Source organism: Uloborus diversus, chromosome 4 (genome assembly GCF_026930045.1).
Source record: "Uloborus diversus isolate 005 chromosome 4, Udiv.v.3.1, whole genome shotgun sequence".
NCBI classification, from domain to species: Eukaryota; Metazoa; Arthropoda; class Arachnida; order Araneae; family Uloboridae; genus Uloborus; species Uloborus diversus.
In genome coordinates this window covers 179,563,986-179,584,419 of record NC_072734.1, presented here as the reverse complement: position 1 = coordinate 179,584,419, position 20,434 = coordinate 179,563,986, and the positions used below count along the sequence as shown (strand labels likewise).

The 20,434-nt window shown below is 31.9% G+C and overlaps 1 protein-coding gene across 1 annotated transcript in view; it reads right to left on the bottom strand.

Annotated features, from left to right (window-relative positions):
- The window catches only part of LOC129221025 (intermembrane lipid transfer protein Vps13-like), a 185,690-nt gene that overhangs the window by 108,325 nt on the left and 56,931 nt on the right, over positions 1–20,434 (bottom strand). The window contains exons 24-33 of the mRNA XM_054855460.1: positions 15,667–15,829; positions 15,442–15,524; positions 14,599–14,836; positions 12,438–12,554; positions 12,222–12,325; positions 10,279–10,446; positions 7,565–7,941; positions 3,922–4,075; positions 1,851–1,995; positions 1,626–1,750 (exon numbers count right to left, since the gene is read on the bottom strand). Coding sequence (XP_054711435.1) covers positions 1,626–1,750; positions 1,851–1,995; positions 3,922–4,075; positions 7,565–7,941; positions 10,279–10,446; positions 12,222–12,325; positions 12,438–12,554; positions 14,599–14,836; positions 15,442–15,524; positions 15,667–15,829 — 1,674 coding nt within the window. The remainder of the gene's footprint in view (positions 1–1,625; positions 1,751–1,850; positions 1,996–3,921; positions 4,076–7,564; positions 7,942–10,278; positions 10,447–12,221; positions 12,326–12,437; positions 12,555–14,598; positions 14,837–15,441; positions 15,525–15,666; positions 15,830–20,434) is intronic.

The window sequence follows — 20,434 nt, the reverse complement described above, 5'->3', positions numbered from 1 at the left end:
TTTTATGTGCTATACTGTTAAATCACTCAAGATTTCTAATGCTCCTTTAGCTACTGTTCCTTTCTCTTTGTCCAGGACATATTTCCATGACTTGAAAAAAAATTCCATGACTTTCAATGAAAATTTCAATTTTCCATGACTTTTCCAGGTCTGAAATTCTGTTAATTTTTTTCCATGACTTTCCAGGATTTCCATGACCTGTACAAATCCTGGGTGATTGAGCTCCTCAAGGGAGTGATGAATTTGAGAGGCGTGATAGGGGAGCGATGAGTATTTAAAAGAAACAATAACAGTAATAAAAATCCAGCAGATTTTAAAATTGAAAACATATACAAAGCCAATTGTTCAGGGTCAAAGAATCAATTGACAAGGAATCACATGAAAAAAGAAAAAAAGTTTCAGAGTTTTCTCCTTATACTTTGAATAATCTGAAAGAAGTATTTTATCATTCATCACAGTTTATGAATTTTCAAATTTTCAATTATTCTTTAATTTTTAGTTTTAAGTGTCATTGTTTTAAATTCTCCACAAATTCCTATTTAAAAAAAATCATAAAAATTACTTTGTTTTTAAAACTACCTCAATGATCTTAGTTAAGTATTTCCCTTTGAATATCTATCAGTTTGTTTTAGAAAAGAAAAAAGACTTTAAAAGGTTCTTTTATTTGTTTGTTTGATTTTTAGTTGAAAAGTGATTGGATAAAATTGATTTATCATATACATTTTACCTGCAACTTAAATAAGTCATTTATGTTTCTAATAATTTTGATGTTTACTAGCGCCAAGTTTTTTTTTTATTTAAGGAAGAGAGGGGGGGGAGGCGATAAGTGTCAGTTAATCAGGGCTGCCACTCAATTTTGGAAAAAAGATCCCTGTGTTTTCAGGGATTGACTCGTTTATAATGTTTATAAATAATCATTAAACATTATAAACGAGTGAACACTGATATTTGAAAAAGAACATTAATATCTTGATTTCACCACAGGTAAAAAAAAGCGAAACAAAAATAAATAAATAAATAAATAAGGGAAAATAAATAAGAATTCATAATTACTGAAATAATAGCATGGTGATTGAATATATTCAACTTTTTATCCAAAAAAAACCCCTTCACTTAACCATTCATAACATGGACCTAAAAGTGTAAAAGTGAAGCAGAACAATGATTATTGACGACTAATTTCATACACTCCAAATTATCATGAAATTCAAAATTCCGTTTTTATGATAAACATTTTAATATTTACTTTAAAAAAAAACTTTAAAGAAAAATTACCATTTTTTATTTTACTTTATTTCTGAACTTCATTAATATTATCATTATTATTATTACTATTTATTTATTTATTTATTGGTAATATTTGAGAATTGATTTTTTTTTTCAACTTCAATTTAAAAAAACAATCCCTGCATTTTCCTTGTTTTTTTTTTTTTTTTTTTTTTGAATTCCTGTGTTTTCCCTGCTTCTTCAAGTTTCCCTGTGGTGTGGCAACCCTGTTAATCTTTGGAGGGGTAGCAATGGGTTCAAAAAGGTTGGGAATCACTGGAATGTTTCCAATCTGTTCTAACCTTCAAATACAAAATTTCAGCATATCAACTAAGCAGAAATGACAAATTAATACTCACAAGAGGCTTTTCCCCACTGTATAATGTGGCAGTAACACTATCCATAACAAAGTCAAATTTAAATCGAGGCAGCACTTTACACTTTACAACATCACAGACAGATACTTTTTTTCCAACTGAAGTGGCTAAAAATGCACAAATTCACGAATGAAATACTTCACGATTGAGTAAGAACATTTTATGAGTTCAGAGCATTAAAATACTGTTTCATAGAGTTAACTGTACCTGTTTCAGATGACTTTTTCTTTAGGTCATTGGAAGTGGAAACAGCATTAGTAGTGCATTGTTGTTCCATCCCCTCAGGAAGCTCAGTTAAATTTTCACTTAAGACACTCATAACAATGTTATAATCATCCTGACTTAAAGATACCTACAATTAAAGACATTGAAACTATTACAAGAGAAGACACTTCAAAAAAAAAATGAAATAGAGTAAAAAAAATTAAAGACCTGAAGTAAAATTAATAGGAAATACTTTCATTCTTTCATTATGCATTTATAAAAGATTTATTGATTAAATTCAAACTGTATATCCTTTACTGTTATTTGGAAACAAGAAAAGTTAAATTGAATTATGTTAGTAAAACATTGCCATCAAAAAAAAATTTTTTTTTTTTACACTACATACTTTTAATACAGTCAAACCTCAGTAATTCAAACGGGCGTAAAATGAGTTACTGTAAAGTCAAAACCCCCAAAGCAGAATACTACTAAATTTGCAATGTACGTCGCAGAACACATGCCTGTGCAGCAAAACAATTCTGTTCAAATGTGAGAGGAAAACTCAGACAAGTTTTTTGCAGAAATTCTAGATTTCTGTGAAATGTCTGCCAAAAATCTGCAGGAACAGCAGATTTTCTGCAAATATCTTCCAATTCAAGAACAAAAGAATTTTGCAAATTCTGCAGATTTCTTTCAATTAGAAGAAAATCTAAAATTTTCAGAAATTACTATATTTCGGCAGAAAGCTTGCTAAGAATGTTGAATTCAATAAGTCATTTGCAGGGACTTTAGATTTACTTTGAATTTAAGGAAATCAGCAGAATTTGCAAAATTCTATCTTGAGTTAGAAGATATTTGCAGAAAATTGGCAGTTCCTACAGATTTTCTGCAGCAATTTCATATTCTAAATCTGAAAAGATGCTGATTTTTCTAGTGTTTTTGGTTCCCCATTTTCTTATTTTTCTCAATCGGTCTTCACCACTACAATTTTCTCCAACGTATGTTTTGGAAACATGACAACATTGAAATACGTCCATCGTCGCAAATTGCATGTCTTGTTTGAGATTTCAATCCTTTCACATCCTGAAAATATTTCAATTATTTAGAAAGTTTTAAAATGCTTTATTATATGCCACCCTAACTGAACTCATTTCATTTATTATTTTAGTAATTTATTTATTTATTAACATCATTTTATTTGCTCCTTCATGCCATGTAAAATTAACCAAGAAAACGTGGTTTGACATCTAGGTTCGGATATTTATCAAATTTTGTATCTTTGTTCTTTCTATGCATTTGAGAAAGCATACAAAATATTTTTGGAGATTCTCAATTAGTTTAGGTTCCACAGAAATGCATAACAATAGTAAAGTTTTAAAAACGCAAAAAAAAAAAAAAAAACATCCTCAATGAAATGATTTTGGATTAGGGCTCCCAATTTGTGGAAGAGGTCACGTTGGTTGCTTTGTCATACAATGCTTGAAGTACTTGAAAAACAATATTGGTCAAATGATTTTACGTTGCAGAACATCGTCAAGTATTCTGTTTTGGGGGTCAAAACTACTTTTGCAATCCCAACATGTTTGTTGTTTATTGTTGTTTGGATAAGATGAACTACAGTTAAGAAGAATTGATTGTAAAGGTTTCATTGGAGTTTGTTTTATCGAGGTTCAACTGTAATTCAATAATAAGGTTTTTCAGATCAAAAAAAAAATTAATCTTTTATCTCAGAATTATAATATAAAAGCAGAGATCGGAGATCTTTTTCTTACAGTTGTATACCACTATTTCTACAGCAACAAAAAATAAGAAATACTTTTGACTGAAGAGCTTAAAATTCAATTTAAGTAACACTTACACAAATATATTATAAAAAATTTACACGTTTTCAATTTTACACTGAAATAAAAATTAAAAAAAAAAGAAAATTAATACATTTAAAGCTGCAATTAAAGATTAAAACAATAATGGTTTTATGTCTATAGCTTAATACAGAAAGACCTAACCTTTATAAATATAAAGAAACATCTTACAAAAATACCTTTAACAATAATTATACAAAAAGAACCCTTACTTTTACAGCAGCAAGTCTTCCAGACACTTGCATTTCAGGAACATCAGAGAGCCAATTACTTGAGTGATTGCGAATAACATCTAATAAAAAGCTGATGGGTTCTAAAATTAGACACTGCGCAACGACATCTAGAGTTTCAGGGTTCACAAGAGCTCTGAAATAAACATGTAAAAGAATTCAATTTCTTATCAGAATTTTTAAAAAATAATTAAACAAAACAAGAAGTTGAAAAGTTCAACATACAGGGCTCATAGCAAGTGGGAAAAAATATATAGGAGTTTAAAAGGAAAAATATAGGAGTTTGATAGCAAAATATATAGGAGTTTAAAAGGAAAAATATAGGAGTTTTGTAGAAAAATATATAGGAATTTCCGAAAAGTGTAGCATCTAATATGTTTGGAGCACTGTATTAAAAACAGCGCCAGTATCAATACAATTCTATTTTGCATGAGTCACAGATGTGAGAGCAAATGAATTTTTGTACCCACCGTAACTAAAATGAATCATGTTTGTTTAAGACAATTTTAATTCAATTAAGCAAAATTGTGCGTGCGTTTCTTTTTTTTTAATATGGAATTCTACATACAATATTAGAGAACTTACGAGGTATCATTAGAAGTATACCTCGCACCCAAAATATCCATTCTCTGATTATTTTAAGAATTTAATCACAAAACAGTAAGAAAAAGCAATTACAAAATTTAGATTTTAACATGTGCTTCGAAAAATGCATCTCTTTTTGATTGCTAAAACTAGGTAATAATTAATTTAAACATTTTTTCAATGTCATCAATCTACCCGTAGTCCTTGGTATTGGTACCTCATTGTTTCAATGCTAACACTAATGATGAAAAGTCCCGTCGACTCCATGTCTCGAGACAATCGTTACAAAAAGTGTGCAACACTCTGCCTCCCCTTTGTTTCACTATTTACAGAAGAAAAAACTTATTTTACTAAACAAAGTCAAAGAAAAAAAGACTGCTCTAATGTATCACGACTGTCGCGGAGAGAGAGAGAAATGGTCAGTCTCATAGGCTTGATTCATTTAAGCGGCATGTTTGATTCAAATATTCTGCAATTTTTTTATGTTAAAACTGGATTAATGTTTTTTTTTTTTTTTGAGGAATTGATTCATTAAAGTGGCTTATTCAATTACCCGTCGCTCAGTCTAATGACATTATCCATAACTTACAGCTAATGTGTGTGTATATTTATATGTATATACATGTATCAAGTTTGACCTAATCTGCCAAACGAAACGGGTGTCGGAAGAGCTCAAGTGGAGCATAGAACTATCCTTTAAGAGGCTTATCCTTTAAACTTATCCTTTAGAACTATCCTTTAAAAAAAAGAATCAATTATCCTCTGCAATTTGTAACCGTAACTGAGTAGATAGGAAAACATGAGCCAAAAAAAAAAAAAAAAATTCTGAGATCAGGACCGATTTCTGAAATTTTTGGAAAATCTTTACACAAAATGGAAAAATATAGGAATGTTTTTTCATGGATATATATTTGAAAAAAAAGCAGACAAAATCCTATAAAATGACGCTTATTTCAGCGATATCGAGATATTTATTTTTTCAGCAAGCTACAAGCTTTGAAACATTTAAAGTACTCAAAGTTGAATTGGTACCAAAATCTGTACAAGGCATTTTCAAAAACAATCGTTTGAGCAACAATCGGTCATTTGAACTACATGTAAGACTATATGTGACAAAATTATAAGCTTTAAAAATCTTCACAGCAGCACACTTAAAGTTAACATGTTATAGTATTAAAATTGCAAAGTAAACTCATTAAAGAAAAAGAATTAATTGAAAACAAGTAAAAAGTTGCAAGTAAAGCCATCTATGTTTTGTATGTTTCATAAAAATAATCAAACAGAAGTGTAAAACATATGCCAACATTAAAGATGTAAGAGTGCAAAGTGCAGAGGAGAAAGAAGAAAAATGGATCAAATGTTTTTGCATTTCTGAGTAGCATTTAACATCCGACAAAAAAAATATAGGAGTTAGTAAGAAAATATAGGAAATATAGGAGAATATCTGACAAATTGTGAAAATATAGGAAATATAGGAGATATAGGAGGACTATGAGCCCTGAACATAGCTTCTTCACATTTTAATAATTTTTATTGTATTTCAGTATCAAAACCATAATGAATGGTTCTATATATTTTTTAATTTCTTATCATTGTTTCTTTAATTAATTTTTTTAAGCTCTAATCTCATACATAAAAGCATTTTTTTACTTTTCTTGAAATTGTCTAGTAGGGCTAGACAATCCCTGTGAATCTGAATATCTCTAAAAAAGTTCAAGAACAATTGCGGTTGCAAAGGACCTCATCCTTTGCAAATCCCAAGCAAACTAAAATGTGAGCAGGCGAGGCCTCAGCAGCAAAACACCAGTGGCATTCTGGAAAGGTCTTATTGACCCTCACAAAACCTGAGAACTCTTATATGTTCACTCAAAAATCTTCAGGTAGGTGGTCTGGTGGGATCTATGTCTGATTCTGAAAGATTCACCTGGACATTTTGCAAAGTGATAGGAGTGGGTGGGAGGAATTTTCATTTTTCTAGTTAACTCTATTTTTGTCTTGATGGAAATCTCACAAAAGGACTCGCTCCCCAGGACTCACTCACACCCCCCTCAACAGCAGACTGAAGCAGGGAGTCTGCTCTTTCATTGCCTTCAACACTGACATGTGAAAGGATCCACTAGAAATGAATCGTGTGTCAGGAAAGTCTGTGAAGAAGATTCAAGATGACCAGACTAGTCTGATTACCAACCAAACCTCAATCATAAAGATGCTGAATTGAGGCACAACTATCAGTCAATATCCAGACACGCAGGTATCTATCCTCCATTTGAACTGCACTGCAAGCCCTTCCTGATAGCAATAAGCTCTGATCTAAACATAAAAGTCGATGATGCAGAATGAATACCCATTATGGATTTAAAAATTTATTGCTTGAGTAAAATAACTTAAAATTTAATATGAATTTCAAATTTTTCTGCACAAATTCAAAACCCTTGGCAATTACATGATTTTCTGGTTTTGTTGTCATTTTCTTATTGCAAAAACGAGCAGCTACAGGGTTTGAAATAGGAGGCCAGATTGAACAAAATGCACATAAAATAGAAAAATCTTCACATAATTTAGTTACCTCCACTGTCATGCTTTTAATTGGTAATAAAATTACCCTCTCAGTAGGGATAACTGGGATAATATTTCATTTGTCAACCCTGAGACATGAAACCATTAGAACAACAGCAATTGTACTTTGTACCATGTTAGATCAGCCATTCAGTATTGTACATTTTTTTTTCTTTTATCCAGGTGGCTTATTAGTGTGTTATACCTCTGTTTAACCCTTCATTTACTACATTATTATTTACATAGAAAATTTATTTCAAGTATTTTTTATTTTATTTTTATGGCATCTTTTTTCTTATGCAAAAACTTAAGTTTGTGTATTTTATTTTTTAAGCACATAAATTCTTTGTGTGTGTTTTTCTTTTATATATTTTTTTAAACCTTATAACTGTAGATACATAGCTGTAATAATCCTAAATAAATGATAAATAATGTGAATATTTTAAAAACAATTTAAAAAATTGCTGCTTGAAATCTGATCTAAAAAGGATATTCAATCTTAAAATTCAAACGAGATTTCAATCTAGAAGTTATGTTTAATCGAACAATGTACCTAAAAAGTTGAAGGTTTTGTAAATCTAACACCATTTTTTCAAATATTCCTGGAATTCCTAATTCATTCCGCTGTTCACCAAGTGTAAAACGATTGATGATTTTCAGAATTCCTAAATCAGCAACAATCGCATTAGTAGATGAAGAATTTTGTGGAGTAACTATAACAGGAGCTTGAATTATAATATTCAATAAAATCCTTGTTGACTTTTCATAAACCTCTTCCATATTTTTTTTAGCAACTTCGGCAGCAGCAGCACTTGCTTCTGCAACTTTATCCTTGGCATCTTGAAAGTGATCGAGGAAAGCCTATAAAATTAAAAAAAAAGATTTCAGTTCGGTTAAATGAATCTTATAGTTCAAGAGCACATGATGCCAAAACTATGTCATAGTATAAAGGCCCTAAATTTTTCTGCCTAAGAACATCACAGCGAGCAAAAAAGGTTCGCTATTATTTAAGCTATTTGAGCAGGCTCTGGCAGGAAATGGGTAGCAAAGGTGCGTAAAACCGTTGCAAAAACTAAACATCTTAGATTCATTCCATGTCACATGAACTGGTGGTCCCCAACTAACCATCTCCGATTTGGAGAACGTCTTAGAGAAGTGCAGACATGCCTTTGAAACTAACCTATGCAAAGTTTCAGCTTCCAAGACACAAATCATAAGGATCTAGGATACCTCAAAAAGAAAAAAGTGGGCTACAAAATGGATTTGGCTATGAGAGCTGCTCTAAACATGACCAATTTGTTTCACAACGTTTTGGAACTTTTTTTTTTTTTTTAATTTTATCTTCAGGATTTGGGTCTTGGAAGCTGAAAATTTGAATAGTTGAGTTTCAAAGGCATGTCTGCACCTCTACAAAAAATTAGTTCAAATCGGAGATCGTCGATTGGAAACGAGGTCACTTGACATGGAATGACTCAGTTTATGATGCATCTTTTATTATCTGTTTCCTGCCACAGCCAGTGGGCTAAGCTTAAATAACAGTGAATTATTCTTACCTCCTGTGATGTGCTTATGCAAAAAAATTTAGGGCATTTATACTATGACATAGGTCTGGCACTTATGGGGTCTTGCTCTATAAGTCAACAGTAAAACATAAGAAACATATCGCACCCTGGCAAAGAAAGTGACACAACTCAAAATTTAGGAAAAGCCTACTAACTATAAATTTCAAATCTAAATTTAAAGCTCTTTCTTGCCACAAACGCGCTCAAAGTTAGATTACATGACTGGTGCGTAATACGTAAAAACAATATAATCAAAAGTAATACACCATAAAATTTTCATAATTTATAAGAAACATTTTTGAAATTTAAGGATGCATTATTAAATTAAACAACAAAAACTCAACAGTAAACATCAGCTCATAGTTTTTATGCGCATATTTTAATGTTTGGTACTAAACCCTTAAAACTACTATTGCATAAAACTTTGATTTTCTCCAATGCAGAGTTGTGTCTCTTTCCTTGCCGAGATGAAATATGAAGAGAATACATAATCATAACCTTCATTGCTTTTGTGCAACATTACTTCAAGCCTAGAATTATACAAATAAAATTTATCATTTGAAGCCCACCCCAATTCAATTGGAATAAACACTATATGTTTGCTTTAATTTCAAGTATCATTTAGGGCAGTGATTCTCAACCTTAAGAAGTAAAACACTTTTCGACGACCCTCACCCCCCTTTGTGAATGGGAATGAGGTCCTGTCTTATAAAAATCAAAAGTCTGACAGGTAGTTGCAAAATAACTGGTGGAAAAAAATGCTTTTTTTTTTAAATTCTTAGTTAAGATATGTTTTATTAAAAGCATGACTATTTTTCTTTTCTAAATAGGTTGTGTGAAAAAAGCAATCAAGTATTTAATATATCAGTGCAAAGGTTGTGGATGGTGTTTCATTGAAAGTTTTTAGGGTTTGGGTCAATTTTTTCAGCAAATTCAAAAAAAAAATGCAAATCCACATTAGCATGGTTTGAAGTCTCTCTTCCTTGCAACTGCAGATTTGTCATAACACAGAGTCCTTGTTCAAGGAAAAATGTGGAGAGGAAGCGATTAAAATGATTTTTTAGGAGAGTCTTAGAGTCTTAAGTTGTGGTGATTGATGCATCCTTGAATTCAATATGTTGTGACAAGCTGTTGTTTAAAGTTTCATTTGCTGGGAGTTTGACCCATCCCGGAACATAAAGGTATAAAATATCCATCAAATGTTTAGAGAAGTCTTTGTGCAAAGGTATCGACAGTCGACTTGCGCATTCTCGAAAATAATGTTACCTTTCTTATGCAGATCAGACACAAAGGAGCAAATTCAACTATAACGGAGATGGATTAAATGAAATACAATCAATTGTACCTAACCAACAGTGCGGTCAAAATTATAATTGCTCAATCATTTCATTTCATAGAATGTGGCAAAGATGGTTTTTAAAATTATGTCACAAGAAGTGGAGTACAGGAGTACTAGAAAGAAAAAAAAAGGAAAGTGGGGGGGGGGGGGAGCAACTGAGTTGCATGCAACACCGCATTACTGACCAAAATTATTTTTGTTCTGATCTACCTTTATGATATAACATTTATTGTTACAATAAAATAATCATCAGATATCTTAGCATAAAAATGAACAAAAATATTACAAAAGTCTTACTAGCAAGGAAGACACAAATTTATTGAGGAACACAATTTTCATTCTTCCAAAGCTAACAGAAATATCCATATCCACAGCATTCATGTCAATGTAGCTTTCATCATCAGTAGCATTATTGTGTATGGATAATTTGACATCCAAAACTTCTCCAGCAACAGTACTAACAATCTAACAAAAGAAAAAAAAAGAAATTGTAAATATTTAGAGTTAATGTAACAGTATTTAAAATATAAGAAAAAACAGGGTGTCATCAGAAAGACATAATATATTTTATTATTTATTATTTTTTTTAAATAAAAAATTGACTCTTTTGATTAAAGTCAGATTGTTATTATTTAAATCAGATTATTTTAATAAAAAAATAGAAACCTAAATTGTTAATGTGCAAAATTTCAGCTAAATCCGCTTTTTTGTCTGAGCTAGCCCTGTTAAAGTATACGAACAAGAAACGATAAAATTAAAAATTTTAAAAACCCCTGACTGAGTAGCAACTGTAGAAACAAGATGGAAAATTGAAAATCCTTTTTGAAAGCGTTATATTAGGTAAAATCAATGTCAGGTATTTTATTTGCTATTAAATAGAAACTGGCAACAGATAAAAATTTTAAATTATTGCGTTTTATATCCATGTTGGCCAACAATGAATTTGGTTAGAAATTGCGTGAATAAAGGCTTAGCTATTATTAAAATCTGCTTTAAAAAAATGTTATAATTTGAATTCTATGAAACGTGGAAGTTCCAAACACATTCTATCAGACGCGGAAAAAAAATTTTTATTTTGGTATCAAATTTTTAAAATTTAACAATGTTTTCACTGCAAAAACCGAGAAAAACCTTTTGGAGGTTTTAACTAATATCTTCGTTAATTAATGTCATCCAAAGATGCAACCTAGCTAAGAACACTCTCGATCAACTCTCCTATCAACTCTCATTTCGAGCAATTTTTTCTTTTTTTTTTTCAAAATTGCTCCATCTGTTTAGGTGCTAGAGTGTCACAGACAGACACACAGATACACAGACACGTCAAACTTATAACCCCCTTTCTTTTGTGTGTTGGGGGTTAAAAAACTGAACAATAGCGATTTTCTAACTGTTATTACTCTCCCCTCCTCAATGGTCCCAAGGACAGAATTCTGGTACACGTCATCAGGAGCCACCAGAGACTAAGTAAAACTAAAATTCAACCCTGGGGATCTTCATGGGGCTGAAATACAGAAGGGTGGGAAAATCTAACTTGTCCTGTCAGCTGACACTGTCCTTAGGCGGGGAGAGGTTACTGAGTCCCTTGATAAAATACATGGCTCTATAACTTTAAATGCAATGCGAACAAAATAAAAAACATTCCCAACTTTCAAAAATGTCCAAACTTTTGTTTTTATCAGCAAGTAACGTTTTTTCAAGAGTCTTTATAGAAAGTTTTTCAAGCACTAATTTTTCAGTTAAAAAAAATTCCTAGCAAAATTTTACTTTCCTTTTCTAAAGAGAGAGAGAGACATGAGATAAGTGAGTAACAAAATTTGAAACCTGGAAAATAATATCCCAACATTTGACTGCCTAAGCCTATGTGAAAAACATGCATTAAAGGAATTTAAGTAAGGAGAAATTATTTTTAACTAATGACAGAGTAATATTATTGTGAAAGATCCATTTTGACACTCATGTTTTGTGTGAAAGGACCACTTTTTTTAAAAAATAAATTTATTCATTTTGGCTATGAAGCTTTTTGTGAAAGTCGCAACTAAGAAAAAAAGCAAATTTGGGTGAGATTCATTTTAGAGCCCCAAACAAAATATGGCCCTAAAAATACTTAATTTTTAATAATCCAAACACAGTAGATTTTGTAATGCAAAGAATGTTGAGATTTAAAATCTATATATGTATATATCATACAAATATACTCTGCTTAAAAAAACAATCAATATGATAACAAGAATTTTAAATACTTGAGGATAAAGAGCCTTTGGGGTAGGATCTGCCACCACAAAGTCCTTCAGGAATGCTGAAACTGTAGTTTTCGATTTTTGTATTGTAACAGATGCATTCATACCTACAACACAAATGATTTCATATTAAAAGTTTTAAAAAAAGTACAAAATCAAATTGCATGAGCTTAAAAATTAGCATCTGAAAGATTCAAGAAAAACAAGATTTAAAATTACCTTTTATCTGGAGATCTGTTAATTCATATTTTTCATTACGAATTAATAAATTAATAGAATCTAGAGCTGCTGTGAGCTTCATATCAATAACTTTATCGTCTGCTTTCTTCTTAGAAACTGGAATAAATAACAATAAAAAATTTACATTAAACACATTTGAAAAGGATGTTGATTAGTTTACAAACTGAAGGGGGAAAAAATACAATAAACTACAACATTAATAAGAAAATAAGTAAAATAAGTAAATAAAGAGAAAAATATCCCTTAGGTCAAAACAGAATGTAATATACTTCTAAAGATCAGCATCAAAAAATCAAGGTTGCCAACTTTTATCCACCCATTAAAACCTTTTAGCATTTTGTAACATGTGGAATGAAGAAAATCTGCAACTTCAAACATTGGAACAAATACTCTACAAATTTATATCTTTTCAGAAAAATTCTACATTTATGAACAAATTTAGTGTGTAAATGCCTTATTCAAACATACATTATTTTGATGATCTGTAATAAGGTTGAAAATGTTTCCCTTCTTACCATTCTTATTTTTTCAGTAATTTCATCATTTAAAAAAGAAATATTAAAAATTAAAAAAAATATGAGACTATAAATGATACAATCTTTTATTTTTGGAAGCTGTTTAGCATTTATAATAGGCACCAGAGTATAATTTTTTAAAGTAACATTAAACTTTTAGTAATAGTACGCTAAAATATTTTCAACCTTTTGTGTTGTTCTTGAAAAGTCTCAGAAATTTCCTATATTTTATAAGTCAATATTTCTAAAACAAATGAAAATGGGAGGAAATCCCGAAAAATTACAAAACCGTTATGATAAACTATCTCCCCAATAGAAATTACTACTTTAAGGCACTCAAATAAGAAATCAAAAACATGTAAAACATGAAACAAAAGTTAAACCAGCACACAGAATCAATGCTGAATAACTAAAGATTAACATCCTGATATAAATGATAGCCATGATGTTTAACATGCATGGAAACGCTTTATTGTTACAAGGCTGAACTCGATCAGGCAACTTAACAGTTTTACTGGTAAGACTCATTTTAGGAAAACGAGAAAAACGAAGGAACCAAAACAATTTGCAACTCCAATAAACTATAGGAGGTGCTGCAGCCACTGTCTAATGGTGGATGAAAAAGGTAAAACAAACAAATGCTGTAACTTATAACTTGCTTTTAAGATTGGTGAATGACAGTAATTTATCATAGTGTTTGTAGGAAGTTTTCTTTTCTATTGTTCTGAAATTACATTACATTATAAACTATCTGAAGCCTGTAATTTACCCCAAAGAAAACATGTGGAATGGAATGTTTTACCCTTTTTTTTAGTATTGTAAATCACAGCAAGCTAGCGTATTCAAGCTCTGGAGACGCGAATTGACGCTATCTACTAAAGTTTAGGGTTAATCCACTGGTGTTAGGATTAAAATTTCAACTATCAAAATATCACAAAACAGGCAATGACTTCGTTCAAATGTAGAAATAATTTTCACTTTCTAGTAGTACAATGGAACCTAGCCATATCCGGATCTCCGGTTAATCGGGATCAAAGGTAATAGCCGGGTTTATATGCCAAATTTGCCCTTGAGGCTTTTTCGACTTATACTAGGGGGAATATTTTTATGTTGAAAAAAAAAATTTAGCCAAATTTTCAGATCTTTATCTCAAACAACTTTCCAGTTTTTTCCAAAAAAAAACCCCTGTTTTTTTTATTATATAATTTTTTTCATGGTAAAATTAGCTGAAATCTTCAAGATAAAGGAATATTTAAGTTACAGTTGAGCCCACTAATGGAATAGCTAATTTGCCATGAAAAAGTATTCTACTAAGCGGGATACTCCATTATGGGAGATCAAAATAACGAATTATAATATTTGGTACATTGAAACTTTATTACATTAAGCGGGATATTCTTTCAAACTATACTCTAATAAGCAGACTCGACTGTGCAAGGCTTTGAGTTAACAAGTATTGACTGCTTCTCTTCTGACAATAAATATATATATTTTTAAATTCTTCATTCACTCGAACATTTTTACTGCAACCACAAATTTTTCAATCATACATCAATGGAATTTATTTTTCAACAGCAGGAAATACTTTAAAAAATATAAAAGCTATAAAAAATACTAACACCTACCAGTTTTTGATTTTACTTTTTCTTCACTTGAAGTCTTTTTTCTCACAGGAACTATTTCAAGACTGGAAACTTCAGTTTTCAATGCGGGCTGAGCACTGCTAAGTAATGTGTTACAAAAGTCCATGATTCTCAAAATTGATTCCTGATGTAAAATAACAGTTAGCTGACTAAAATCAGCATTTATTGCCTGCAGTGTAGATTCATACACACTCGCAAAATCAGGAGCTTTTTTATCAGCCTAAACAGTAACAAAAATGAAATCAATAACAATGATGAAACAAATGAGTACACAATGCTTTTAACAGAATATTAAGAATTTTATATAGAATTGATAAAATATTGCGACTATGTTTCACAAGTAGCTGAAATGTCGAAGTATCTAAGAAGCTTTTGTGAATGAGCTATGTGGAATTTTGTGAAGGGACCATTTTTACGATGCAGAATTTTGTGAATTTTTACTTTACTTCTATAATTCACTTTAACCAAGAAGAATTTTGTGAATGGGCAGCCGATTCGGGTCTGGATTGATCCTTGCAAATAGCATAGATTTTTACCCGTTTTGTGTAGTATCTGTGAATTCGATTATCCGGGGTTACCGTACCACCTTCTTCCATGGTCAATCAGGTGTTTAATGTCATTTTAAAATGTTATATTTTTTTTCCTTCAATCTTTGCTAGTTTAATTCTTGTATAGCTTCAAAATGATTTCATTATGGTTCAAAAAGTTTATTTCTTCAAAAAAATTACTACCGATGAAACTCAACATCATCTTGGCAAGAGATGAAGTTTAAAATACAAATTATCTTCACGCCACAAACATTCAATAATACACAAATGTACTTACTGCCAAGTATTTCAACGAGAATAAATTATCAGTAGCTTCTTGCACTGAAGTTGAAATAACTTTTAAAGCATTTCCTCGTAAATCTAGATCAAACAGTAAAATATGAAAATAAGGTATTGTTCTCATAATGTGGTCTTTTAATAATATATTTCAGATGAACAAATTAAATGCAGAAAATTTGAAACAGGCAAATAATACAATTCATTTACAAATTAGAATGCTAACCTTTAAATTCAAAATGTTCCAAGCATATTCCTCCAAGGTACATGTTTGCAGCCATGTCAAAAGTTCTCATGGTGAAATTAGTTCCAAATTTAAGGATTGAAAATTTTAAGATGTTTTGATCATAATCATCTTTTTCAACATGCTTTGAGATGCCAAAAGATATCTAAAATAATAAGACAACAAAGAAATGAATAAGTGAGTAAAATAATTAATATGATAAATTTTACAATGCGTTAAAAAATAAAATTATGCATAAAATCAACTGAAAGATGACTTTCCTGAACACTGAATGTTTTCAATTTTTTGCTAGTTGGGGAAGAGAAGGGAGGAGGGGCGCAAACTCAAAATATGGTTAGAAAATGAAGATGTAAAGGTTCTCTTTCATCATGTTTTAAATAAAAATTAAGGGGAGCGTTTCAGATAAACACAAATTACATATGCTATACTTGATGAATTTAATATTCAAAATCATCAGGAGAGAATTAAACTCAGAGTCATTTAATGAAATAAAATAAAATACAGAAAAATCTTAGAAGAGCCAACAGAACTTAAGTTTGGTAGTTTTTATGTTAAATGTTTTGCTGGAAAAGCTGAAATAAATAAATTTGTGCAAACTCTGTGATGACAAATAGAAATATGGAGTAACAAACACATATTCAGCGAAAAGCATGTCCTTAAAGAAAACTAAAAAAAATGGAAGAATTCGATATTCAGCACAATACTAGTGTTCAATAAAGATGTTATGCCCAAGGCTGTAAGAAAACAAATGCTCATACAACTTTGAAGACCTTAACAAGGTAAAAGAAAGTACAACATTAAATCATACAAAATTTGCAGATTACTGTATACACATGCAGGGCCGCCGCTACCAGCAATGGGGCCCGGTACCAATTTTCATTCCGGGCCCCCCCCCCCCCATGACCCCCGCACCCCCATTCCTTTTTTTAACTGTCGCGCTTCATTTCCTTTCACTCACACACTTATTAACTTCAAAATGAGTAGTTTAAAATTGCATTCATATGTGATGTTCAATTGTTTAGTTGCCGATAGTTTTTTTTTTTAATTTTAATGTTAATTTAAAATTTAATCATCTTTTATAAAATATGTTTTCAAATACAGTAACTTCATGCGGTAAAAATTGGATAATTTGTCATGTTTGAGATAAGTGAAGTTACATGATTGTGAATTATGAATGTTCAGTAAGGCGAAGCCGGATGAACGAAGGGAAAAAAAAATCCGAATTACGAAATAAAAAGCTCTAGACGTAAAAATTAAAGCCGAACAATGGTACCGTAATGATATTATAAGTCGAAATATCATTGAAATAAATGCTGAATTTATTACCACACATACATATTACATTTGACTTAGATAATCCACAGTCAGGAGAAAGTATTGAGTTTCTAGAGTAAATATAAATTAATAATCGAAAATAACATATACATATAATCTCTCCGAACATGAGATTTTAAATTTATATTTAAATTAACTTACATACGTTTCCATAACTTTAACTTCTAACGAATATAGATATACCTGTCTGGATTACAGAATGGACATTTAGTGGGTTTTTTTTTTTTTTTTGTCAGTAACATTCACTAACATATTCTCACCCTACGTACTTTTTTTGTCGCAAACTCGTGTATGACTGAATTAAAATCCACTTGTGCTGCCAACTGGTGCTCAATGCCAAGAATAGCTAGCGAATTTAGTCTGTCTTGTCCAATTGTTGATCTAGTCCATGTTTTAATTCGATTTCCTAATTTACTAAATGCCCTTTCAGCTTGGGCGACAGTCAAGGGGAGAGTGCAGAATATGCGAAGGGCAATACATATGTTAGGAAATATTGTTTGAAGCTTTCTGTTGTAAATCTCATTCAAAAGCACTAGGGGAGAAAGTTCAGTTACTTCATTAAACACTGACGAATGAATGTTTCTAATGTGAATAATCTCATTTCCAAGTTGACTATTTAAGTCGATTGCATACTTTGATGACAAGCATGCAGACAGCTTTTGCACTTCTTCATCATCTAAGGACATATATTTCAGTATTGGTTTAAATAGAGAACAAATTTCTTTCATTTCTTCAAAACGAGTATTTATATCAATTATAATAAAGTCCAAAACTGTAAAAATTACTTCTGTTCGAAATTTATATTCACCGGGTAAGAGTTCAGTACTTTGATGCATTGCTTCTTCTTCAACTTCTGCTCCTTCGTCAAAAAATACTTTTCTCTTTTTTGTTCGTTTTTTTTGAATTTGAAAATTCGATCTCCAAGTCCATGGCTTCAGAAACCAATTTTGTTTCTTGAAAAATTGCAGGCCAACCATCCCTTAACTTTTGGAGATCTTTATGGATATCATTTAGAAGGTTCAGTTCCACATCCAGGGAAATTCCACGTGTTTGGATAATCACGTTTCGTTCGTCAATACATGACAGCACTTTTAACCAGAAAGCTGACATAAGCATGCTCTCAAAAGAGCTAAAGTATTTTCTTAATGCTCGAGCTTCACTGAAGGCCTTCTCGGTTAATTGTAGTTCATCACACAAACGATCGAGAGCTTTCAATAATCCTGGACGGTGCAAGGAGATGGGTCGAACAGCGTCAATGCGAGAACTCCAGCGCGTTTCTGATAATGCCATGAGAGAAATTGGTATCTCTTCTAAAAGAATGGACCATCTGGAAGGACTGGCTGCAAAGAGTACAAATAATGCTTGCACAGAACCAAAGAATGTCATTATTTGAGGACACATCTTTGCAGCATTTACTCCAGTTAAATTTAACGAGTGGGCCCCACAAGGTGAAAATAGAGCAAGTGGGTTTTCGTTTAGAATTCGGCTCTTGACTCCTTTCACAGCGCCCTTCATATTCGACCCATTGTCGAATACTTGTCCCCTGCAATCCTCTAATGGAATCGCATGCTTTTTAAGGCAATTCAACAATTCCTGAGCAATATCAAATCCCGTTTTTTTTGAGAAATTCAGAAATTCAATAAATCTCTCCTGAATTTCAAACAAATTCTTATCTGATGAGAAAGAAAGATACCTTAATATCAATACATTCTGTTCTTGATGACTTACATCTGGTGTTGCATCAGCTATGATAGCATAATAAATTGCCTTTTCACGTTCTGCAAGAATTAATTTCAAAACCTGATCACCACATAAGGAAATAAATTCATTTTGGCTCTGCCATGACAGATAATGCGTATGTTTTTTGCTTTCCCCACGTTCCTGTTCAAGTTTAATTTTGTTCAGATGATCTCTAGTTATTTCATCATAATGGCTTATCAATTCTAAACATCCTAAAAAGTTTCCGTTGCTCACATGCCCTATGTGGGAATTATCTCCTCTGAAGGGGAGACCTCGAGAAGCGAGATGAAGTGTAACATCAATTATTCTTTTAAGAATTGCTTTCCATCTTTCTGTCTCGCACATTATCAGAGTTTGGATGTTGCTGTCAATACCCTTCCCAGCCAGAGACTGCTCCAAAGATTTCCACGAAACATAGCAATTCTTATGTCCTGCACTTTCTTCATGTGAGGGAAATCGAGAATAACATTTTTTCCAAGGCACTTGAGCTGGTGAAAAACCACTTTTCTTCGCAAGACTGCTATTGCCTTTACTAGAAATGGAGTTTTTAAATAAAAAGCAGGGGAAACAGTAAAGAGCTTGATTCATAGAACTCCATACAAGCCAGTCTCGCTGCAATTCTTCTCTTTGGTTTGAGCTTTTGCTGTATAGAAGCTTCTTTTGAAACTGTTGCTTGTTTAGGTCTCGTGGAAACTTAACTGCAGACAGTTTATTAAAATTTGGAGCTCCAATTTTTATTATTTCTGAGCGAAGAGTATCATTTATAAAGTCCGGCCATTCTGCAGGATCACTCAGATTTGCATTGCTAGTTGAATCCAGTTGACTTATATTTTCACTTCTATTTTCATCAAATTTGGAGCCTAGAGAATCTTCTTGAGTTATTTCAATCGCTGATGTAATTGGTTCATTTGATTCCAGTTCAGTTGTTTCAGAAAATACTGGTTGCACTTCAGGATCGTTCAGATTTGCATTATTAGTTAAATCCAGCTGATTTACATTTTCTCCTCTACTTTCATTAATTTCGGAGCCCAGAGAATTTTCTTCAGTTATTTCAAACGCTGAAGTAGTTGGTTGATTTGATTCCAGTTCAGTTGTTCCAGAAAATAACGGTTGAACAGAAAAACAAGCAGAGGATTGAAAAAAATTAGTAATCTCTTGCCTGCCAATAGCACTTTTTTTTTCTTTTTCAGCTCGGAGCCTTTTCTTTTCAGCCCCTGATTTGTGTTTGTAGGACATTTTGACCAAGACCTGCAGTAAAACTTTCTCTAACACGTAAATTAAAACACGCGTCAAGCGAGATCGTAGATTACCGTGAAAACAAAATCAAAGCACATTCGAAATACTACGTCTTTCACGAATCGCAAGAAAATGAGATTTCGAACCGACTCTCCTTGCGGATTGCATTGTAACCGACAGCGCATTGCTAAACGCTGGCTTGCATTGTCTTGTGGTTCTTGGAAGCAGTGGTTTCCCAGGCCGCTATCCGCCTACCCGTTACGATGTCGCGACCATTGGTCGCATCAACATGTGCCGAGTGGACAAACAGCGTGCAGCTAGCCAAGGTAGATTCCTAGGCAACGCTGATCGCGCGGAAAAATTGACTTAACGAGTTTTTGTAGCGGGAGAAGAAAAGTTTGCGTTGCAAAATTCCAGTGGTCAGGTTGATTTCAGCTTA